This window comes from Crinia signifera, chromosome 2, assembly GCF_055691185.1.
Source record: "Crinia signifera chromosome 2, ASM5569118v1, whole genome shotgun sequence".
NCBI lineage: Eukaryota > Metazoa > Chordata > Amphibia > Anura > Myobatrachidae > Crinia > Crinia signifera.
This window is the reverse complement of record NC_139218.1, coordinates 25,047,254-25,073,678: the sequence shown is the minus strand read 5'-3', so window position 1 is coordinate 25,073,678 and position 26,425 is coordinate 25,047,254. Positions and strand designations below refer to the sequence as shown.

Sequence of the window (26,425 nt, the reverse complement as noted above, 5' to 3'; positions counted from 1 at the left end):
TCTGCTGCGCTATATAAGACGCTGTAACGGAATCTGCTGCGCTATATAAGACGCTGTAACGGAATCTGCTGCGCTATATAAGACACTGTAACGGAATCTGCTGCGCTATATAAGACACTGTAACGGAATCTGCTGCGCTATATAAGACGCTGTAACGGAATCTGCTGCGCTATATAAGACACTGTAACGGAATCTGCTGCGCTATATAAGACACTGTAACGGAATCTGCTGCGCTATATAAGACACTGTAACGGAATATGCTGCGCTATATGAGACGCTGTAACGGAATCTGCTGCACTATATAAGACACTGTAACGGAATCTGCTGCGCTATATAACATGCTGACAGCTGTAAATAAATAAATATATTTACAGCACAGCAGGGCAGCAGCAGATGCCAGAGAGATTCACTCCCCCCCCCCCCCCCCCCCTCGGACCCACGAATACTCCAAACCCCAAGTTTACTATTATGCTTATTACATCATTAATTAGCTGTAAAAAAAGAAATCCAGCTTGAATAATGATAGCAGGGCGGCACGGGCAGCAGCAGAAACTCTCCTCACCAGCGCTTGGGATGGCTGTGGCTGATGACGGAGGAGGGAGTGAGAGGCAGGCGACTCTGGGAGGAATCTGAGTGCTGCTGCGCTGCCCGGAAGCCGGTCCGAGCAGCACCAGCACCAATTTACATTGGAGTGAGTCAGCCGCCCAAGCGTCACGGCCCGGGCAGGGGGCAGGCGCCGGGCAGGGCAGCCGCCGGCGCACGCTGCCTGTACAGATGATCTTTCTTGTGCAGGGGATGATGTTTGCGGAGGGGGGGCGGGCCGACGGCGCCATCCGACCAATCGGCGCCCAGAGCATGAGCTCCGGTGGCTCCGCCCTCCCTACGTCTCTGGCTGGGGACCCTGCTCCTCCCACTATATAACTCAGTGAGTTGACAACTTTCAACACCATTCCCCTCCTCACATCATGTCACTGCCCCTGTCACATTCTGCCCTGTCTTCACTGATATAACACTCATCTCCTGATATACTCTGTGCTGCTGGGGACCCTGCTCGTCCCACTATAACTCCTCATTCGGTGGCTTCCTGCTGCCACCATTCCCCTCCTCCCATCATGTCACTGTCCCTGTCACATTCTGCCCTGTCCTCACTCACACATCACTCATCTCCTGATACACTCTGCACTGCTGAGGATCCTACTCCTTCCCCTATATAACTCAGTGTGTGGACAACTTTTGCCTTCCATCCCCTCCTCACATCATGTCACTGCCCTTGTCAGATGCAGCCCTGTCCTCACTAACACATCACCAATCTCCTGATATACTCTGTGCTGCTTGGGACCCTGCTCCTTCCCTTATATAACTCTCAGTGAACAGCAACTTCCCATGTGAAATACAACTCCCATCTTAGTGAATTTCCCGCTCAGTGTGTGGCCTACGCCTGTCTCCACTCCCCTTTTCCCATCAGGTCACTGTCCCTGTCACATACAGCCTTGTCCTCACTAACACATCACCCATCTCCTGATATACTCTGTGCTGCTGGTGACCCTGCTCCTTCCCCTATGTAACTCTCAGTGAGTGGCCTACTTCTGCACTACATTCCCCTCCTCACATCATATCACTGCCCCGGTCACATGCAGCCTCATCTTCACAAATGTCTCCCGCATCTCCTGATACACTCTGTGCTGCTGGGGGACTTTTCTCTTACTACCTCCATTCCATACTCACTACATGGCACAACGGCATGACTTTTGTCTCCTTAAATACTTTGTGCTGCTGTTACCATAAAAAAATAACTATATACATCTGGACCTATATGTAAGCTGAAGAATAATAGCAAGGTACTTTAACCCCGTTTGAATAAATGTCCAGGTGTGAGAACGTACTACAGATTGAGTATCCCGTATCCAAAATGCTCGGGACCAGGAGAATTTTGGATAACGGATTATTCCGTATTTCGGAATATTTTTATATTTCAATGATGTATTTTGAAGTATCTTGCATGTATGCTGTATAAACACATAATATACACACAAATATATTTTATTACCACATAAAATACACACAAATATATTTTAATTGTTCAAAAAACAAGGTTTCAAAACGTGAAACAAAATGTGTGTACTATCTCAGATATTGAATTTGAATGCCAAGCAATCATTGTCTTGCACATATATAGTGCCAGTTACATATCATGTCCCCAGTGATGCTGTTACAAATGTCCCCAGTGAGTTTTTAGCAAAAAAAATTTTTTTTTTCACTTTCTGGAATGTCCGTATTTCGGAATAATTCGGATAACGGATACTCGGATACGGGATACTCGACCTGTATTGTTCCACTGTAAAGGTCACGTTTGGATACTGCGCGTCATCCCAGTCCCACTTTAACAGGTATCTGCGGTTGATGGCCTCCACCCTGAGATTCTTTGGCAGACCTGTAAAACAAGAAGACAGACTTGTTATACAACAAATCCCTATCGGTAATTCACAGAACGATTTACGGTACTTATAGGTTAGTTGGGTGCCCGATTTACATACGTATGCTTGCGGAAGAAAAATCGCATCGCATGTCCTGTTTTAGTGCCGTGCCATGCGGTTCGATCTTAGTACTTTATACGCATATATTAATGCATATATTACTGATGTATGCATTTCAAGTAGCGTAACTATGTTTTGTGAATAAACTTAAGCTAAGTATATAGTGTAGTCAGTCAGAATGTGCGCAAGTGCTCCTGATCCCTCACTCGGAGGTAAAACAGGACCAGTGATGGATGCTGCCCACAGTGCTCCCAGTGTTTCTGATTTCAGTGGTGACAGCAGCATGGCACGACATCAGGAGATGTCACCATTTACTCTCCCGACAACAGAGGAGGAGGCGCTGACATTTTTACAGCGTCATAATTTGCTGCCACAGACGCAAACATGCGTGAATGGCCACCCCATGAGGCTTTCAGTAAAAGAAGGTAACTGGAGGTGCCATATAAAGGCCTGTCATCGAAAGGTGACAGTGCGTACATGCTGGGCTGTGGTACCCAGGTCGCCGTCTCCCCTTTGTGAAGTTGTTACGCTTAATTTATTCATGGGCGCATGAACTGAGCAGTGTGGCGTACTGTGAAAGAGAGCTTGGGATCTGCCTAGCTACCACGGTGCAGTACAACGCACTTATGAGGGAGGCGTGCACGTATGACCTGCTTTCCCCGCCCCAGCAACAGATCGGAGCACCGGGACTTGTTGTGGAGGTAGACGAGACCCTCTTCACAAAACGCAAGTACACCGTGGGGAGGATTTTGCCACAGCAGTGGGTCTTTGGTAGCATTTGCCAAGAGACGGGGGCCTGCTTCATGAAAGCCGTGGACCGCAGAGACGCCACAACTCTGATGGCTGCCATAACATCGCATGTTGCTCCTGGAAGTGTCATTTATAGTGACTGCTGGCGTGCCTATAAAACAGAGGATTTGGTAGCGGCCGGCTACGAGCATACTAGGGTCAATCATAAATATAACTTTGTCGACCCTGATTCTGGGGTACATACCCAGAACATACCCAGAGCGTATGCGGGCGGCCGCAAAGTGGCGAAACAAAAAGTGATATTAATTATGTTATTATTGTTTTTCTGAGATTATTGTGATAGCCGCGCTTCGGGCTGCGCTCACCACACTATATAAAATCAAATCCACTCCGACGTGGATAGTGGGGGTATGAAAAGGTCGGGAGGACGTGTTCCGCCGCTGCTCGCCTTGGGTTGGGGTGGATAGTGGACCAACGCTGCGCTTGCAACGCTATGGGGTGGTGTGGATACTGGCTGGGTTACTATGGGGTCATATGGATAATGGGGGGGTACCTACAATAGGAGGGAATACATTATTTAGTAATATCGCATCCCATTACAGGTTTTAGTGTCATAAAATGTGTGCTGAACAATGCGATGCGATAATAGCGGGAAAATATACACCTGTAAATAACAACATTAATTAGTAATATTGCATCGCACGCATGGTATGACACTAAAAGTGCACATGCCATGCGATTTCCTTACGCAGAATAGCCAACTAAATAAATAGCTTAGTGGGCGCCCAACTAACATATAAGTACCCGATTTACAATTGGTTCTATTACAGAAGAATTATTTTCATGTACTTATTTCAGATACGGAATCGGCTGAAATAATCAGATTCTATCATGGTTTAGGATGCAATAGAGAATTGATAGAAATGAGAGGCATGATGCAGCTTTATTAAAAGGGATAGCCATTGACAAGATGGTTTCCCCACCATCGATGTCAAGCTTAAACAAATAGTTTTGTCTCCCCCCCCCCCCCCCGGGGGGGCTGGGACACAGAACATAGCTCCGCCCATGACACTGAAGAAGCCCCCGCCCCCCATATTTTCATTGGCTCACAGGCCAAACAGTCAAAGAAAATGGATTACCATCAATATGTAAAAACATGGATGTCATCCTTTGCATAGTATTACACTATCGATGGCCAGTTTGGGCAGAACCAGCCCTAGAAACAGGCAATCTAGGCAATTGCCTAGGGGCATTCCAACCGTAACCTAGGGCCGGCAAAGGTTTGGGGGCAGCACTGGCCGCAGACTGTTACTAGCTTTACCTCCCAAAGCTGAGCTCAGCCCAACAGCCGCTCTAAGCCCTGCCCTGTCTGTGCTAAGCTCCACCCCCATCCGCACTAAGCTGCACATCACGCAGTGGCGGATCTATAATGGGTGAAGTGTACATGGTACATGGGCCCTTGAGTCCCAGGGGGGGCCCACACCACTCCAACTGTGCCCATTTTGTAAATACTAACCCTCCGGAGTCCCGCAGCAGGAGCGTTGCAGAAATAGGCAGAAAAAAAATGGCACGGTGGCCATTTTTCCGGCGATCTACCCATACGCAGTGGACTCTGAGCACTAGAGCGCTCAGACCCTACTGCTCCTGGCGCCGCTCCAGGCAGAGAGGAAGGGGCCTGGCCAAGGAGGCTGCACACGGCCTCCTCCTCTCTAAAGACACCCCTGACCACACGACACCAGTAGAGGGCTCAACTGCCCACACGAATGTCTGCCTCCGGAAGCAGTTAGCTCCTCCCCTGGCTGGTGATAATCCTGTCTGTGCATTCTGTTGACTGCTGTTGATCTCGCTCTCACACACACACACACACACACACACACATATATCTATATGTGTATATAGCAGATGGCAGTATAATAGCACTCAGCTTGCTGGTGGAATTTATCTGCTAGGGGACACCAACAAAAATGTAGCCTAGGGCATCAAATTTGCTAGGACCCTGCTTTTGGCTGTTCCTCCCAATCCAGAGGCCCTGAATCTGCTAAAATACCAGGCACCTGGTATATGTGGACACATCCTGCTTGCAGCATCGGATCAACTGAGACACCATCGGCTAGCTGCGCGACCCACTGGGTAACACATGCCGGCTCGCAGCAGCCCCTACATCACTTTTTTCCATGCATTTGAATAGAGTACTTTGCATCTGTGCAGATGTCTGAGGCTTACACTAATCTGCGACTGAGATGGGCTGTATGAGGTCAGCGATGACATCACAGACCCACAGACCAGAAAACTCCTGGGCACGCCTGTGTTTCTTCAGACAAACCAAGAAAACATCTGATTTCCATCTCCAAACGCCAGCTTCCGCTCACTCAAACTGCGAGTGGATTGCGAAGCATTTGCATTTTCAGTCGCTAATTCCCCTCGGGCATGTGCAATGCGAACTGGACACAGGCGCAATCGTTCAACACTCATTCGATTTACAAAGTCTCAAATTAGCGACCAATGCTGAATAACCCCCTTTGTTCTGCAGGTCCAACAGAATTCTGAATTAGGCCCAGTATGCGCTTCTGAGGGTATTCATCAGAATGTGAACACGTTTATAATGTTCACTTAGGGTAAAGGTTAAGTCTAAGGAACAGGGTTGGACTCCTGGTAAAAATGAGTCTTTGTGCTCTGTTGCTGAGAAGGGGGTGGAGCCAGCCAGGAAAGCGGAGCCCCTCCTTCCCATCTGCATCATTGTGGGGGTGTGACCAGCACTCTCTGATCTACATTACAGTGTTGACATTCTCACTGTCAACAAATGATCTACCTCCCCATCTTGCCAACACAGGTCACCAGAAGCTGTCGACGGCTTCCTACGTATCTACTGTTCTTTCTCCACAGTCATTCTGTATCCAAGTCCTTTTACATGCATCTAAGAAACATTTACAGAATGCAAACCTATCTCTCTGCACCATATCCCACATTAAACATTGCAATTCTGTTATTAACGGCCGTTCCCTAATCTGACTCCCACCACCCCAATCTATTTTCTGTGCAGTGGATATAAAAGTTATCTTTGTAAAACATTCCTGCTCTGCTGCTCTGCGTGTATAGCAATGGTGACTGTTACTTCTAGAGCCGCTTGTAGCTCCGTAGGTCCCGACAATAAACAGACCTTTTGATTGTCAACCTTCCCCACTGTCGATGTAATGATTGTGCCGCAGGCTGGTGGACAGGAGATTGCCCACATGTTTTATGATCGGCACTGGTATTGCCTATAACTCTGACCATAAAGCATTTGATTTTGTTCCTGGACCACCAGCCGATGCTCCCCTGCAAGAGCCTCGAAAAACACCGTTTGGGAACCAATGACTTAACCGTATGCCCAGATTGTTATCCTAGCTAACCAAAGGCTTATATTTAGGACAACCAGAAGAGGGATGTGCGATAGAGATTAAAATACTTCTATTGGATCCACTCATATTTGAGATCCTTTAACAGAATCGTCACTTAGAATAAAGGTTATGCTTTTCACTCAATACTAAGCTGATCGTATGTTTTGTAAATATGACCTTAATCTAACACAGAAGGCAAAAGATAATAATATACAAAAGCTTTTATTCAGACAAAAGATGTGCACCAATCACAAGGCTCCACGCCCTCATGTGATGACAACAGGAACAAGAGTTCTTGATCCAACTATGCAGCTGCAGCTTTGGACCGCCCCTGAGGAGCGAGCAATTGTCGTAAAGAGATGGGACATCTCCTGTGCCGCCTGAAGACTGCAAAATGAACTCCAAGTTGGAGACTACTTCTCTTAATGAATGCTGCAAGCTATAATAAAATGAGTGTTTTAGGTTTCCTGGATTAACTTTTATATATATATGTAGTTACCTAAATTATATTTAAAACCATGTGCTAAAGAGTTTTACTGTATATATTTCCTTCCCTGGGGAATACGGTTAAACACAGTAAATCAGGGGTGACCAAACCAGTCCTTGAGACCTACCAATGGTCCTCGTTTTCCAGTCCACCTAGCTGGTGCACAGGTGCAGTCATTACTAACTGTCACATTTCCAAGACCACCTACCTGGGGCACAGCTGCAGTCATTACTAACTGTCACATTCCCAAGACCACCTAGCTGTGCACAGCTGTAGTCTTTACTAACTGTCACATTCCCCAAACCACCTAGCTGTGCACAGCTGTAGTTACTACTAACTGTCACATTCCCCAGATCATTTAGCTGTGCACAGCTGTAGTCATTACTAACTGTCACATTTCCAAGACCACCTAGCTGGGGCACAGCTGCAGTCATTACTAACTGTCACATTTTCAAACCTGCTGCATTCATTCCTATTATAGAGCCACAGGTTTCCTGACACACATGGACTGTTGGTAGATCTTGAGGACAGGTTTGCAGACCCCAGCAGTACAGTATATGCTCGGTTTTCTACTGTATGTATCAGTATACAGAAAGAACTTACCTTCATGCGGATATCTGAAACAGCGTGCCGGACTAAAGGGACTGTGCATTTGAATGCTGCGATGATCTAACTGAGCTCGGACGCAATAGGTCACTCCGGGGGAAAACCTATTATATGGTATCATATATTGAGGAAACTTGGTGGGAAATGTCTAAAACACAAGAGGAAAATAATGACTGTTGTATGATGCCCGAGATTACAGACCACATAACCTGTACCTGTACTGCGCAGCCCTAACGAGCGGCTTATAACGAAAGCAGAAGCTCCCACTGGCCTGTATAATATTCATGCAGTCATTTCTAAGGGGGGAGGGGTGGTGGTGGGTAGGGGGGGGGGGTTCTAATAGCAGACACGGAGACCCTGTGACCCCTGCACCGATACATTTCTACAGTGGTGAATTAGTGTCTGCCCTATAACCACTGACACATCCCCGTCATTAATACCTAAAATACTTCTGTACAGAATACTCTTCAGCCGTGGGTATGGGCCATTGGGTCGACTCTTATTATGTCGACCACTGGAGGTGGACACATGAAATAGGTCGACATGGCTAAGATCCACAGGGTAGGAAGGTTGACACAAGCATTAGGTCCATAATGGGAAGGTCGACATGAGATGTTCAGGTTTCTTCATCCCAAATGTCGACATAGACACTGTATAAGTGTACCGTATCCGCTCGCCACACTGTTTTATTCTCGCACCACGCCGTAGTGGATGGTAGGATATGAAATACTGCATGTCGGCACCCCCCCAAAAAAATTGTGTAAGACTCATGTTGACCTTTTTGACTGTCAACCTTCCAATTGTCGCCCTAATGCGCGTGTCGATTTTCCAAACCTGTCGGCCTATTTTAGGTGTCGACCCAATGTATGTCGACCCAATGACCATATCCCTAAGCCAAACACACAGGTTAACACTGGAACGCCATGTAGAATGGGAATATTTAGCCCGGGAACAGAGACATCCAGATAATGAAAATCCTAAAATTGGGATGTATAAGTAAAGGACTCTCCCCCCGCTCCCTGCATGCCTAACTCTCCCCCCGTCGCAGCCTAACCCTATCCCTCCCCCATTAGTGCCTAACCCTCACTCCCCGCAGACCAAACCTAACCATCCACCCTTACAGAACAACATTAACCCCCCAACCCTTTATATCGCTGGCATGGTGTTGGCATCCCATAGATAGATAGCATTACTTTCATTAACAGCATTACGCTACAGCAATTTGATTAGGACGGTCTGGGTAATTCATAATGGAGGCATGATTATTGCGCCTATAACGGTTTCACAGAACGTCATGAGATGGGGGAGAATACAAGTGTTGTATCCATAATCACCACCAGATGGCACCCAGCAGTGCAAGTCATCTGGTCAGCGAGTACCCAATCCAGGCAACAGGCGAACCCACTGCTTCTTAGATTTACCCCAAGGCTCAATTAACCACAGACAGACTGGTGCAGTATAAATGGAATATGGGCCTGATTCAACTTGCTAAGCAACAAATTGACACTGCTTAGCAATTCAACTTGAATCAGGCCCATAGCCCTCTAACACCGCCCGCCAGGTGAGCGAATACCCGCCCCCGTGCGAACATCCTGGAATGCAAATGTATGTTTAACATAAACATCCATTTGAGCGGGAGCGTGCGGGGCACAAATCATTCAATATTCGCCCTCCACAGCCTACGTTTTACAGTGGCTGGTACGGAGGACTTTCATGCCACTTACCTCCAAGTCAGAACCATTGCTCTGGAGAACTATGACATACCACACTGACACATCGTCGTGTAGTGTGTACGGAACCGAAATATTAACTATGACAATCCCGTAGGTAGAATCCACATCGAGAACAGGAGCAGGCTCCATCTCTGGTTAAATGGCCAAGACAAAAGAAAAAAAACACATACACAGTGCTATCAGGTTATTGGTAATAAGATGTTGGCTTATGTACAAACTGTATGACGAGAGGCCGATGGGGAGGGGGCGCCATTGCTGAACCCAAACCATTCGGAGGTCTATTATCTGTTGGACCCTGTATAGCAGACTGCCCACAGTCATTAAGGGGCTAGCGAACAGGTAAACGCCGCCGACCAAACGCATGCCCCCCCCCCCCCCCCCCCGCGTGCAAATCCACACATGATGCTTCCGTAGATAAAAGACCGTCTAGATTTACGTCATGTGACATCAGCCGGGCACCCCAAGCAGGCATCGACACATGTGCAGGGGAACGGCCATCTTGTTTATGGGCATGCCTCAGACTTATGGGGCCTACACATGGGAAGATGCTGATGTTAGATCACTCAGAAAGCTTCAGCAAGGTCGCTCAGAACACAGCAATGTGTCAGCGCTGTTTGCTGAGCGATCAGTCAGGGCTGGCGTTCTCCAGTGTCAAAACTGACCCTGACCCCGATTATAGATTTATCCAGCGTGCTGAATATAATCACCGGGCGATAACGACGCGTGAGGCTGTGCATCGCTATCGCTGCGGCCCCTACACACAACAGAGCCAGGCAGGGGCATTTTCTAAGTGATCTAGTAAGATCGTTTCGAAAATGCCCTCAAAACACCACCACGGATCTACCGTTTACTGTAGAACTACACATTCCAGCAAGCCATTAGAGTTTGAGCATGCCTTAAAACCCAAACGGTGGCAGGGCACGCATGGGATGTGTAGTTCCACAACAGGTGGAGGCCTCATATTGAACGCACCCACTTTAAAGGCTAAAAGCCAGACCGTGGATACACTTGTCCCTACAGAAGGCTTCGGAAGATAGGTCGATAATCAATCGGACAACCCCCATTGGGTAGACCATGGTCAATAACATTGCATTGCTACTTGCTTACCAACGCTGTTTGGATCGAAGTCTATAGTGTTGTATGGGCTGTGCCCTTGCGGTGCTTCACCTCGAACATGAAGAGTGTAATTCTGACTGTAATCCAGTAGTTCAAGGGGCAAACTACAAAAGCTGGCTTCAGTGTGATTGCACCAATGGACTATGCGGGGTGTTGTCTCAGACCTTAAATATAAAACGTGGAGGATAAAACATACAGACTGTGTTTTTATTTGGTCTTTGTACAGGTGCAAGACAGAATTCTGTAATCCATTATACAGGTAGAATCTCCCGCATCCAGAGTTTTCCTATCCGAAATGTTCCAAAAATCGTGGTTTATTTAGAATATTTTAGATTTTTTTGTCCCCCCACCCTTGCACCTACCAAGTTCCCCGATGTCCAAAGGCGGCCTTCAGGGTCTTCTTCAGTGGTCCCAGGAGTGCATTGCGCCGGTGAAGAAGTTCCAGAAGGCCACCGTGGACTCCGGGGGACGTTGTGGGACCATGAAAGTATGTTAAAAATAAATAAATCCAAAAACCATCAACATCCCTTATCCAAAATGCTCGTGGTCCCGAGCATTTCGGATAAGGGATACTCAACCTGTGTGTATCTGTAATGTGTTTAAATGTGTTTGATTAACTGCCGAGTGTTCTTTCAATTTGCAATCTGTTATGAAGAAGAATACTGATATTTGTTATGGGTTAAAGTGCTCTGGAACGGGGCCCAACTGCGTTTCGTCACTTGTATTTATAGGTGGAACACGTTCTGTCTTGACCGGCCCAACCACAAGGTGGGCCTGTAAGCTACGACTAACTGTAACATAAAACTGTATAGCTCAGGGTGATCAACTGAGAATGAAAACCCTGCAGTAACCCCCCCGGCTAATTTAATAAACCCCCATATTTCACTTCTGTACCTAGATAAATCGATAAATCTGTCAAGCAACAGGCGCTTCATAACATTGCTTTCCCAAGAATGGTGCCTAAGCACGGCCGATTTCAGGGCATTTTCTTAGTGTTCTGATTTAATCGCTTAGAAAATACCCCTACATCGTTCCGTGTGCTGGGGCCATAGCACAGAGATGCGTGACCCCGCACGTTGCTATCGCCCAGCGATTAATATCCAGCATTATGGATAAATCTAGTTAGATTGCCGGTCAGGTCCAGTGTTCTCACCGGAGAACACTGGCACTGACAGATCGCTCAGCACACACAGCGCTGACACATTGCTGTGCAGCGCTGTGTGCTGAGCTATATAGCATCGCTCAGCAAAATCTCTACGGGCTTAGGCCCCATAACAGTGAACTTAATTATCCGGTTCTGAAACGGTTGCAAACCCTTAGCATATAATATTGTTAATACCACCAGTTGGTTCATATAAAGTATTTATCAATGTTGCTGCTCTTTTGTATAGGGCAAACTGAATTTTAGGTTAATACCCCTTTCACACTGAAAATAAAATTCCTAGGTGAAGCAGTTCCACCCAGGAATTTCATTAAATACACGGGTCATTTTTCTGTGTAAAAGGGTCGATCAGGATCTTAAAGTCCGGGTCTCCGACCCTGCAAAAGACCAGGGTCGGAGACCGGAGTTTAAGATCCGGATCGACCCTTTCACACAGGTGAAAAACTCTTTGTTAAAGAGCAAATATCAGAGTCTAAATTTTAGACCCAGAGATCTCCTCTCCTGTGTGAAGGGAGGGGGGGTCAGACAGCGCGCTCCCAAATAACCCGGTGCTTCAAAAGCCGGGTAATTTGCCGGGTTTTTCAGCCACCGCTGTCTGAAAGCGGTATTCGTGTTTCTTTACTTTTAAGGTCCCCTATAGCTGAAACTAAGGGGAAAAATTACTAAGGTGAGAGTTGTATTTCAAATGGGATGTTGCTATGGGATACTTTATCTTCTGGGGCAGCATGTATGGTGTAATGGTCAGCATTACTGCCTCACAGCGCTGAGATCATGGGTTCTATCCCCACCATGGCCCTAACTGTGCGGAGTTTGTATATTCTCCCCGTTCTTGCGTGGGTTTCCACCGGGTGCTCTAGTTTCCTCCCACAATCAAAAAAATATATATACACAGGTAGGTTAATTGGCTTCCAACAAAAAAATGAACCCTAGAATGTCTGTGTGTGCGTGTACATGTGGTAGGGAATATAGATTGTAAGCTCCACTGGGGCAGGGACTGATGTGAATGTTCAAATCTCTGTAAAATGCTGCGGAATATGTGTGCGCTATATAAGATACTGGTAATAAATAAATAATAATAAAAATAAATATCTTCTAGAAGGTGATAAATAAAAAGTTGATTCGGACTTGTTGCCCACAGCAACATCCCATGTGAAATACAACTCCCACCTTAGTAAATGTCATCCTAATTGTTTTGTACTTTATCACTCTTTTCTTTGCCGCTCATACCAGGAATGCATTAATGTGCCTTGCTCTACAAAGGAGATATATATATATATATCAAATTTAATGTTCTAGGTTTCTAAGTCAGTGTATTGAGATCTCTTTAAAAGGAGATGATACATAAGGGTTCCACTCTAACATGACTATTACACTGTTTTGCATTGGCCCTCCTGCAACTTAAACTAATTACAAGGAGTGAACAGGTTTTACCTTTCCACTCTCCAGAGTCCACTCTCTGCATACTATGTGCTATATAAACAAGATCAGTTATATTCAGGGGCAGTGAAAGAGGACAGCTACACCTGATTACATTAAGACATGGCAGAAAAATACAAGGAGAGAATATGAAAAGGAACAAAAAGGGTTTAGTAAAGTTTCAGGATTAAATACGGGATATAATTTTTTTTTTAAGTGTACTGTGTCTTTTATAATCAGCGTTAATGATTTCTAACTCTGGCTTACCATGGCAACCACAGTCGCATGGCATATGATGTAGAGGTCAGAGGATTTGCCTGTACTGTGTCATCCTCCTCTTCCTCCCTCCCTCTGCTTTTACAGGGCACGGGGAGAGTTGTCTCTCTGAGAGTGATTCAGCGCCGGACACATCCCGAAAATGTGCCGCAAAAAGTAAATGAAGAATGTGCCATACCACGTGTAGACACTTTGATGCATTTGCTCTGCCCTTGGAGTCCGGCTCAGAATAAGACCCGGCCAGGCAGCCATTTTTGTTTGACCTCCAGAGAGATCTTGAATAGGATATAGAGATTTACACAAGAGCAGCTGGGATCATATAATGATTGGATGCACGGTTAAAACTGTATTTAACATTCTGCTTAAAATAATTGAATTTTCTATGTGGGACTCTGGCTCTATCCTATGACGTGTGTTGTTCTGATGCTGCTTACATATGTGAGCATGAATACGTTCTTGTACTGTAGTATAACAATGGAGCGGAACATACTTCTGATAGAAGGCCGTATAGGTCACGTCCGCGCTGTCAGTACTTATATTATCCCAGTCCCATGATGCTAATAGGCCATCCTCATAATGTCTGATCTGAACGTTACTTGGGGGTTCCAGATCTGCAAAGTGATGAGAGAAGGTCTGTGTTGTAGGAGAGGCCGCCAAAAGAAATACAGGTAACACAAGCACATGTCAGCCAGACATATAAGAAGCACAGTGAGGGGATTCACACAGCTGCGGCACAGGCAAAAGCGAAGAGCAGGTACAAGTAAGGTGTCCAGGCACAAGCATCTGTTACGTCTACAGTCTTGTAGTGTTTAACCTCATATCTAAGACAAATGTCTGGTCATAATGGCATTTATACAGTATGTGGTTAGAAAGGGGAACGCCAGCACACAAGTTATGTCTCCATATAACCTCCCCTCGATAAGAATTGTAGAACCATGGAGATATCAAGTATGGGGTGCCCACAGCGGAGGAGATACAGGGCCAGATGTACTAAGCATTGGAGAGAGAGTGGAGAGAGGGATAAGTACCAGCCAATCAGCTACTAGCTGCCATGTTACAGACTGTGTGTCTGTAAGATGACAGTTAGGAGCTGGTTGGTTGGTACTTGGTCCGCTTGATCTCTCTCCACAGCTTAGTATCTTTGGCCCGATGTATTTACCCGTGCAAATACTGTAACATCTACCAAACACAACTGGGAGTTTTAAGTGTCCGGAAGAATCATTATCCACAGCGACCTGTACCCAGAACAAAGTTACTGTACCCATTATCCCCATGTACCCGACATCCAGCACTAAGATACCGTACCCATTATCCCCATGTACCCGACATCCAGCACTAAGATACCGCACCCATTATCCCCATGTACCCGGCATCAGCACTAAGATACCGCACCCATTATTCCCATGTACCCGACATCCAGCACTAAGATACCGCACCCATTATCCCCATGTACCCGACATCAGCACTAAGATACCGCACCCATTATCCCCATGTACCCGACATCAGCACTAAGATACCGTACCCATTATCCACATGTACCCGACATCCAGCACTAAGATACCGCACCCATTATTCCCATGTACCCTACAACTAGCACTAAGATACCGCACCCATTATTCCCATGTACCCGACATCCAGCATTAAGATACCGTACCCATTATCCCCATGTACCCGACATCCAGCACTAAGATACCGCACCCATTATTCCCATGTACCCGACATCCAGCACTAAGATACCGCACCCATTATTCCTATGTACCCGAGATCCAGCACTAAGATACCGCACCCATTATCCCCATGTACCCGACATCCAGCACTAAGATACCGCACCCATGTACCCGACATCCAGCACTAAGATACCGCACCCATTATTCCCATGTACCCGACATCCAGCACTAAGATACCGCACCCATTATTCCCATGTACCCGACATCCAGCACTAAGATACCGCACCCATTATCCCCATGTACCCGACATCCAGCATTAAGATACCGTACCCATTATCCACATGTACCCGACATCCAGCATTAAGATACCGTACCCATTATCCACATGTACCCGACATCCAGCATTAAGATACCGTACCCATTATCCACATGTACCCAACATCAGCACTAAGATACCGTACCCATTATCCCCATGTACCCGACATCCAGCATTAAGATACCGTACCCATTATCCCCATGTACCCGACATCCAGCACTAAGATACCGCACCCATTATCCCCATGTACCCGACATCCAGCACTAAGATACCGCACCCATTATCCCCATGTACCCGACATCCAGCACTAAGATACCGCACCCATTATCCCCATGTACCCGACATCCAGCACTAAGATACCGTACCCATTATTCCCATGTACCCAACATACAGCACTAAGATACCGCACCCATTATCCCCATGTACCCGACATACAGCACTAAGATACCGTACCCATTATCCACATGTACCCGACATCAGCACTAAGATACCGCACCCATTATCCCCATGTACCCGACATCAGCACTAAGATACCGTACCCATTATCCACATGTACCCGACATCCAGCACTAAGATACCGTACCCATTATCCACATGTACCCGACATCCAGCACTAAGATGCCGTACCCATTATCCACATGTACCCGACATCCAGCACTAAGATACCGTACCCATTATCCCCATGTACCCGACATCAGCACTAAGATACCGCAGCCATTATCCCCATGTACCGACATCAGCACTAAGATACCGCACCCATTACCCCACATGTACCCAACATCCAGCACTAAGATACCGCACCCATTATCCCCATGTACCCGACATCCAGCACTAAGATACCGTACCCATTATCCCCATGTACCCAACATCCAGCACTAAGATACCACACCCATTATCCCCATGTACCCGACATCAGCACTAAGATACCGCACCCATTATCCCCATGTACCCGACATCAGCACTAAGATACCATACCCATTATCCACATGTACCCAACATCCGGCACTAAGATACCGCACCCAATATCCACATGTACCCAACATCCAGCACTAAGATACCGTACCCATTATCCACATGTACCCGACATCCAGCACTAAGATACCGTACCCATTATCCACATGTACCCGACATCCAGCACTAAGATACCGTACCCATTATCCACATGTACCCGACATCCAGCACTAAGATACCGTACCCATTATCCCCATGTACCCGACATAAGCACTAAGATACCGTACCCATTATCCCCATGTACCCTACAACTAGCACTAAGATACCGTACCCATTATCCCCATGTACCCGACATCAGCACTAAGATACCGTACCCATTATCCCCATGTACCCAACATTCAGCACTAAGATACCGCACCCATTATCCCCATGTACCCTACATCCAGCATTTAGATACCGTACCCATTATCCCCATGTACCCTACAACTAGCACTAAGATACATCCCCCATTATCCCCATGTACCCGACATCAGCACTAAGATACCGTACCCATTATCCACATGTACCCAACATCCAGCACGAAGATACCGTACCCATTATCCACATGTACCCAACATCCAGCACTAAAATACCGTACCCATTATCCCCATGTACCCGACATCAGCACTAAGATACCGTACCCATTATCCCCATGTACCCAACATCCAGCACTAAGATACCGCACCCATTATCCCCATGTACCCGACATCAGCACTAAGATACCGTACCCATTATCCCCATGTACCCAACATCCAGCACTAAGATACCGCACCCATTATCCCCATGTACCCTACATCCAGCATTTAGATACCGTACCAATTATCCCCATGTACACGACATCCAGCACTAAGATACCGCACCCATTATCCCCATGTACCCGACATCCAGCACTAAGATACCGTACCCATTATCCCCATGTACCCTACAACTAGCACTAAGATACCGCACCCATTATCCCCATGTACCAGACATCCAGCACTAAGATACCGTACCCATTATCCACATGTACCCTACATCCAGCATTAAGTCCCCGTACCCATTATCCCCATGTACCCGGCATCCAGCACTAAGATACCGTACCCACTATCCACATGTACCCGACATCCAGCACTAAGATACCATGCCCATTATCCAAACGTACCCGACATCCAGCACTAAGATACCGTACCTATTATCCCCATGTACCCGGCATCGAGCATTAAGTCCCCGTACCCATTATCCCCATGTACCAGACATCCAGCACTAAGATACCGCACCCATTATCCCTATGTACCTGGCATCCAGCACTAAGATACTGTACCCACTATCCACATGTACCCGACATCCAGCACTAAGATACCATGCCCATTATCCAAACGTACTGGACATCCAGCACTAAAGGTGCGTACACACGGGGAGAGATATATTGCTAGCAATATATTGCTGAGCAATATATTGCTCAGTGTCTCCTTTTCTTCAGTGACCAGAGATGGTCGCTGATGAAAAGGAACCTCTGCTGGGGGAGCCGCAGAGGTAATTAGCTGGTCGCAGGAGCAAGCTCCTGCGACCAGCGATTACAATGGGGCAGAAAATGGGAGCGCGCACCCGGCGATTTATCGCTGGGGCACACTTCCATCACTGGCAATATGGTCGCCTGCGACCATATTCCCAGCGATTATAGCCCCTATCGCCCCCGTGTGTACACAGCATAAGATGCAATATCCTGAACCTGAGATTTAGAACTGCAATATACGGCTTTAATAAAGGAATAAACAGACATGAATCGGGTGTATGGATAAGTGACATCACAAAAGTATTTAATATGGCTCAAAATGCATTCTACAAAATGAGGTTGTTTGTATTCTCTCCAAAGTAGATGAGCTTCAGTGATGGTCAGTAGGAGCAGAGGCCGAGCCTGGGGAAAATGCCACCACTGGCTAGGAGCGGATCTCCTGCAAACGCTCACCCACTCTTCTCCTGCAATCGCTGACTCACTCACTCTTCCCCTATGGTCGTTCACTCCCCCCCCCCCCCCCCATGTTATCACTCACTCACTCTTTCCTTATGGTCGCTCACTCTCCCCCCCCCCCCCCTGTTATCGGTCGCTCGCTCCCTCTTTCTCCCTGCGGGCGCTCGCTCCCTCTTTCTCCCTGCGGGCGCTCGCAGGACAAGAGTGAGCGAGCGCCCACAGGACAAGAGTGAGCGAGCGCCCGCAGGAGCTCACACTTCTCCTGTGATCGCTCCCTCACTCTTCTCCTGGGACCGCTCACTCCCTCTTCTCTCTCTACTGAGGACCGCTCACTCCTCTCTCTTATTGTGGATCACTCACTCTTCTCTCAATTCAGCTTTTTTATTTCTTATTTCAGTTCTTTTTTGCACTGCTCTAGTACCTCAATCGGACAATCATTAGAAGTAGCCATTAGGAATCATCACCCCTATAACGGAGAATCCCGCCATTAGGAATCCTCACCCCTATAACGGAGACTCCCGCCGTTAGGAATCCTCACCCCTATAATGGAGACGCCTGCTGTTAGGAATCCTCACCCCTATAATGGAGACGCCTGCTGTTAGGAATCCTCACCCCTATAATGGAGACGCCTGCTGTTAGGAATCCTCACCCCTATAATGGAGACAAGAGAGGGTTTGTGCCGGCGCTGGCTGTTTTAGGAATAATGCGATACACGGTTCTCAGAATAATATAACAATTTATTACTAACAATAAAATAACAATATAAAATGTATAAAAAGGTGAATCTCTTTGGCAATGATAAAGTTGAAGCTAGTTATCACGGGGATAATCAATATTGGAGCTGGAATAGCTTAAAGTTCACTGTGTGAATATAAGAGTTTGAGCTGTATATTACCATCCCATTTGGCCTGGTTTGGATGGCCCGATGCTGTGACGAAATGTCCAAAACAGATGTCCTATAATTTCAAGGACTCAGGATTCCCACTTATGTCCTCTTGTAAGCGTCTGGATCATTTAGGGATCATGCAGTTATCCCACAGTTGAAGTAGTCCAGGAAAAAACGAGGGTCTTTGGGGAGAGATGGACAGGTCACTTGGCAGAAAGGATGATGGTGTAAGAACAGCGATATTCACAGGTGCTAATTCACAGGTGCTCAACGCGTTTCCCCGGGTATCACCGGCTTCTTCAGGAGCAAGTATGTTTGTGCTAGGTTCAGGGCATGGTTTTATACCTGATGCCTAATCAATTACGAGATTCACCTGCGTGCATAATTACAGACTAAAAACATTTCTATCATGAGAACCGTGTTTTTCAGTATTAGATATAATAATCGCATTTATATTGGAGGCAGTCATATAACTAAAAGTATATTTTGTATATCAGAAAACGTTTTTTACCATAGAAAAAGGGAATCAAGGAGGTCCCTTTGTTAGGTCACATGACCCGCAGTAATTAGTTACGTTTTTAAATAGAGAGTTATAGTAAGAGTGTTTACTCACACACATAGGGAGATGCTGCCCTGGTTGTGCCACAGAGAGCAGCGCGGCGTATCACCGTCACGAGCCGATTGCCGGTATCGGCTACGTTGTCGGTGCTCCACACATGGAGTTCCGGGCACAACAGATGCGTTGCCGAGCAACAGACGCGGTCAAGTGATGCATTACGTGATTCGCGTCGTGCTCGGCAACAGGACACACGTCCTTAGCCGCACTCGTCTGCCGGGAGAGACAACGTCATTACATCACACAACGTGTGATGCTCCACGGCAAGGGGGGCGGGGTTCGGACGGGTATCGCGTTGTCATAGCAACGCCCAAATGTCAGATCTCGAGAGATCTGACCAGGGGGCATGGATTTATAGGTAAAAATCTACGGATGAATTTATAGATTTAAAAGGACAGTATATGAATAACAATATTGTTGTAAATGATCTTTCATCTATGACCATAATTCTAAATAAAACAGGCAAAATAATATAATATATAATATATAAAAATAAATAAATAAATAAATGAAATAAATTGAATTAAATAGAATACATTATTTACTAATACATAACATGTAATATAATATAAATTAGTGATATACAAACAATATGAACATAATAATGAATATTAGAAGGATCATCAAGAGCAGGGAAATTTTTATATGAATATAAATTAGTTAATAAATAAATAATCAATGTCAATAATAATATATATGATAAAGTTGATAAATGTATATAAAAAATAATAACATAATAAAATGAGATATAGAAGAGGGAAAGAAAGAAGGCTAACAATATACAGTATCACAGTACGGTGTTCAGTTCGATAGTTTCATTCAATCCATCTGGATGTAGTGAATTGAATTTCAGTGTCCAAAAAATCTCTCTCTTACATAACAGATTAAATCGATCACCCCCTCTTGGAGTGTGAACAATATGTTCTAAGCCTGTAATAGATAAACAGGCTGGATTAGCATTATGGTGATTTTTATAGTGTCTGGATACACTATGTTGTAAGAAACCCTTCAAGATATTACGTCTATGCTCCATGAATCTTGTGCGTAAACATCTTGTAGTTCTTCCCACATAGGGGAGGTTGCATCCACATTTTAAAAGATAAATCATATATGTGGAGTCACAGTTCATGAATGATCTAGGTATATGAGGTAGATGTTCAGGGGGAGTTGTTATAATGGAAGATTTTTTAATGTGTTTGCACATTGTGCATTTGTTTTTACCACATTTAAAAAAACCTTTTGGTTTTTCTGGGAGCCAAGTTAAATGGTCACAGGTCTTTTTTGGGGGGCATAAGGTAGTCTCTTTTTGAAGATGGCTGGGTGCTAGGATGGTTTTTAGAGTTCTGTTCTTTTTATATATTATTTTTGGTTTCTGAGGAATAATTTTGGTTAATATTTTGTCTTGGTGTAGTACTCTATAATTTCTCATGATTATATTTTTAATGTCACCCGCACAATTATTGAATTTACTAATAAAAGCTAGATCTCTTTCTGTTGTTTCTGAGGGAATTTCACTTGAGCTCTCTTTTTCTTTAGCAGATTTTTGGGTATCATGTTGTTTGAGTAGATCTTCTCTATTGAGTAGGAGTGTTTTTTGTATGCCCTCCTCTAGTAAATATTCTGGGTATTCTCTCTCCCGAAAGGATTCAGACAGAGCATTTGCTTGTTTCAAAAATTGGTCAGTTTCTGTACAGTTGCGCCGAAGGCGCATAAACTGGCCTTTTGGAATACTGGTCTTCCATGGCATATAGTGACCACTCTTAAAATGAATATAAGAGTTGGTGTTAACAGGCTTGACATAATTTGAAGAAATAATTTTGTTGTTTTTAATCTCGAGAGTCACGTCCAAGAAGTTAACAAATGACTCACTAAAAGTGTGTGTGAAGGATAAATTATAATCATTGAAATTAAGGGAATTGACAAAATGAGTGGCAGATGTGAAATCCCCATCCCAAATTATAATAAGGTCATCAATGTAACGGCCATAGTAGACCAGATTCGCCGCCCAGCTGCTCCCCCACACATGGGTCTCCTCTACCTCCCCCATGTATAGGTTTGCATAGCTGGGCGCAAATCTGGTCCCCATGGCCGTCCCCATCACCTGTAAAAAATACTCACCATGAAATGTGAAATAATTGTGTGAAAGAATAAAGGAAATACTATTAATGATAAAGTCCCTATGCTCCGACTCCAGATCAGCGTCCATTTCTAGTCTTCTCTGTACCACCTCACATCCCAATTTATGTGGGATGTGGGTGTACAGAGCACTGACATCCAGCGATAGAAAGGCATAACTGTCTTTCCATTCGATGTTTTGAATTTTATTAAGTAAATCTCGGGTGTCTTTGATATAAGATCTAAGAGTCGGAACATAGGGCTGCAAATAAAAATCAACATAATGGGAAAGGTTAGCAGTGACAGAACTAATACCAGAAACTATAGGGCGCCCAGGAGGTGCAGTGAGGGACTTGTGAATTTTTGGTAAGAAATAAAAAGTGGGAGTGATAGGATGTGTGGGTAGGAGAAATTTGTGTTCCTCCTTGGACGTGACTCCCGATACAACTGCTTTGTCTAACATTATTCTGAGTTCATTCAGAAAAACATCTGTCGGATCCTTGGTCAAGAGAGAATAAAATTTAGTGTCATACAATTGTCTGTATGACTCTTCAAGATAATATTGTCTGCTCATAATGACAACCCCCCCCCCCCTTATCGGCTTCTTTTATGATTATTTGTTTGTCTTGTTGTAAATTTTTTAGGGCATTTTTCTCTTTTTGATTTAGATTAGAAGTTTTGTATTGTTTTGTGTTTTCTTTGAGACAGAGTTCTTTAAAGTCTTCAAGGGTTATTTTGTAAAATGATTCAATACTAGAGCTTTTGGCACTGATAGGAAAAAATTCAGACTTATTACGAAAATGGGTAATATTTGGTTTCTGGGAATATTACCCATTACTCTGTCTCAAAGAAAACACAAAACAATACAAAACTTCTAATCTAAATCAAAAAGAGAAAAATGGGTAATATTTGGTTTCTGGGAATATTACCCATTACTCTGTCTCATTATGTTGTCATTATGAGCAGACAATATTATCTTGAAGAGTCATACAGACAATTGTATGACACTAAATTTTATTCTCTCTTGACCAAGGATCCGACAGATGTTTTTCTGAATGAACTCAGAATAATGTTAGACAAAGCAGTTGTATCGGGAGTCACGTCCAAGGAGGAACACAAATTTCTCCTACCCACACATCCTATCACTCCCACTTTTTATTTCTTACCAAAAATTCACAAGTCCCTCACTGCACCTCCTGGGCGCCCTATAGTTTCTGGTATTAGTTCTGTCACTGCTAACCTTTCCCATTATGTTGATTTTTATTTGCAGCCCTATGTTCCGACTCTTAGATCTTATATCAAAGACACCCGAGATTTACTTAATAAAATTCAAAACATCGAATGGAAAGACAGTTATGCCTTTCTATCGCTGGATGTCAGTGCTCTGTACACCCACATCCCACATAAATTGGGATGTGAGGTGGTACAGAGAAGACTAGAAATGGACGCTGATCTGGAGTCGGAGCATAGGGACTTTATCATTAATAGTATTTCCTTTATTCTTTCACACAATTATTTCACATTTCATGGTGAGTATTTTTTACAGGTGATGGGGACGGCCATGGGGACCAGATTTGCGCCCAGCTATGCAAACCTATACATGGGGGAGGTAGAGGAGACCCATGTGTGGGGGAGCAGCTGGGCGGCGAATCTGGTCTACTATGGCCGTTACATTGATGACCTTATTATAATTTGGGATGGGGATTTCACATCTGCCACTCATTTTGTCAATTCCCTTAATTTCAATGATTATAATTTATCCTTCACACACACTTTTAGTGAGTCATTTGTTAACTTCTTGGACGTGACTCTCGAGATTAAAAACAACAAAATTATTTCTTCAAATTATGTCAAGCCTGTTAACACCAACTCTTATATTCATTTTAAGAGTGGTCACTATATGCCATGGAAGACCAGTATTCCAAAAGGCCAGTTTATGCGCCTTCGGCGCAACTGTACAGAAACTGACCAATTTTTGAAACAAGCAAATGCTCTGTCTGAATCCTTTCGGGAGAGAGAATACCCAGAATATTTACTAGAGGAGGGCATACAAAAAACACTCCTACTCAATAGAGAAGATCTACTCAAACAACATGATACCCAAAAATCTGCTAAAGAAAAAGAGAGCTCAAGTGAAATTCCCTCAGAAACAACAGAAAGAGATCTAGCTTTTATTAGTAAATTCAATAATTGTGCGGGTGACATTAAAAATATAATCATGAGAAATTATAGAGTACTACACCAAGACAAAATATTAACCAAAATTATTCCTCAGAAACCAAAAATAATATATAAAAAGAACAGAACTCTAAAAACCATCCTAGCACCCAGCCATCTTCAAAAAGAGACTACCTTATGCCCCCCAAAAAAGACCTGTGACCATTTAACTTGGCTCCCAGAAAAACCAAAAGGTTTTTTTAAATGTGGTAAAAACAAATGCACAATGTGCAAACACATTAAAAAATCTTCCATTATAACAACTCCCCCTGAACATCTACCTCATATACCTAGATCATTCATGAACTGTGACTCCACATATATGATTTATCTTTTAAAATGTGGATGCAACCTCCCCTATGTGGGAAGAACTACAAGATGTTTACGCACAAGATTCATGGAGCATAGACGTAATATCTTGAAGGGTTTCTTACAACATAGTGTATCCAGACACTATAAAAATCACCATAATGCTAATCCAGCCTGTTTATCTATTACAGGCTTAGAACATATTGTTCACACTCCAAGAGGGGGTGATCGATTTAATCTGTTATGTAAGAGAGAGATTTTTTGGACACTGAAATTCAATTCACTACATCCAGATGGATTGAATGAAACTATCGAACTGAACACCGTACTGTGATACTGTATATTGTTAGCCTTCTTTCTTTCCCTCTTCTATATCTCATTTTATTATGTTATTATTTTTTATATACATTTATCAACTTTATCATATATATTATTATTGACATTGATTATTTATTTATTAACTAATTTATATTCATATAAAAATTTCCCTGCTCTTGATGATCCTTCTAATATTCATTATTATGTTCATATTGTTTGTATATCACTAATTTATATTATATTACATGTTATGTATTAGTAAATAATGTATTCTATTTAATTCAATTTATTTCATTTATTTATTTATTTATTTTTATATATTATATATTATATTATTTTGCCTGTTTTATTTAGAATTATGGTCATAGATGAAAGATCATTTACAACAATATTGTTATTCATATACTGTCCTTTTAAATCTATAAATTCATCCGTAGATTTTTACCTATAAATCCATGCCCCCTGGTCAGATCTCTCGAGATCTGACATTTGGGCGTTGCTATGACAACGCGATACCCGTCCGAACCCCGCCCCCCTTGCCGTGGAGCATCACACGTTGTGTGATGTAATGACGTTGTCTCTCCCGGCAGACGAGTGCGGCTAAGGACGTGTGTCCTGTTGCCGAGCACGACGCGAATCACGTAATGCATCACGTGACCGCGTCTGTTGCTCGGCAACGCATCTGTTGTGCCCGGAACTCCATGTGTGGAGCACCGACAACGTAGCCGATACCGGCAATCGGCTCGTGACGGTGATACGCCGCGCTGCTCTCTGTGGCACAACCAGGGCAGCATCTCCCTATGTGTGTGAGTAAACACTCTTACTATAACTCTCTATTTAAAAACGTAACTAATTACTGCGGGTCATGTGACCTAACAAAGGGACCTCCTTGATTCCCTTTTTCTATGGTAAAAAACGTTTTCTGATATACAAAATATACTTTTAGTTATATGACTGCCTCCAATATAAATGCGATTATTATATCTAATACTGAAAAACACGGTTCTCATGATAGAAATGTTTTTAGTCTGTAATTATGCACGCAGGTGAATCTCGTAATTGATTAGGCATCAGGTATAAAACCATGCCCTGAACCTAGCACAAACATACTTGCTCCTGAAGAAGCCGGTGATACCCGGGGAAACGCGTTGAGCACCTGTGAATTAGCACCTGTGAATATCGCTGTTCTTACACCATCATCCTTTCTGCCAAGTGACCTGTCCATCTCTCCCCAAAGACCCTCGTTTTTTCCTGGACTACTTCAACTGTGGGATAACTGCATGATCCCTAAATGATCCAGACGCTTACAAGAGGACATAAGTGGGAATCCTGAGTCCTTGAAATTATAGGACATCTGTTTTGGACATTTCGTCACAGCATCGGGCCATCCAAACCAGGCCAAATGGGATGGTAATATACAGCTCAAACTCTTATATTCACACAGTGAACTTTAAGCTATTCCAGCTCCAATATTGATTATCCCCGTGATAACTAGCTTCAACTTTATCATTGCCAAAGAGATTCACCTTTTTATACATTTTATATTGTTATTTTATTGTTAGTAATAAATTGTTATATTATTCTGA

The 26,425-nt window shown here is 44.3% G+C and overlaps 1 protein-coding gene across 1 annotated transcript in view; it reads right to left on the bottom strand.

The window, feature by feature from the left end:
• Positions 1 to 26,425, bottom strand: part of IFNAR1 (interferon alpha and beta receptor subunit 1) — a 69,193-nt gene that overhangs the window by 21,045 nt on the left and 21,723 nt on the right. Inside the window, exons 2-6 of the mRNA XM_083171801.1 lie at positions 13,948 to 14,068; positions 10,595 to 10,767; positions 9,479 to 9,618; positions 7,752 to 7,902; positions 2,323 to 2,431 (exon numbers count right to left, since the gene is read on the bottom strand). Of these exons, the coding sequence (XP_083027927.1) occupies positions 2,323 to 2,431; positions 7,752 to 7,902; positions 9,479 to 9,618; positions 10,595 to 10,767; positions 13,948 to 14,068 (694 nt within the window). The remainder of the gene's footprint in view (positions 1 to 2,322; positions 2,432 to 7,751; positions 7,903 to 9,478; positions 9,619 to 10,594; positions 10,768 to 13,947; positions 14,069 to 26,425) is intronic.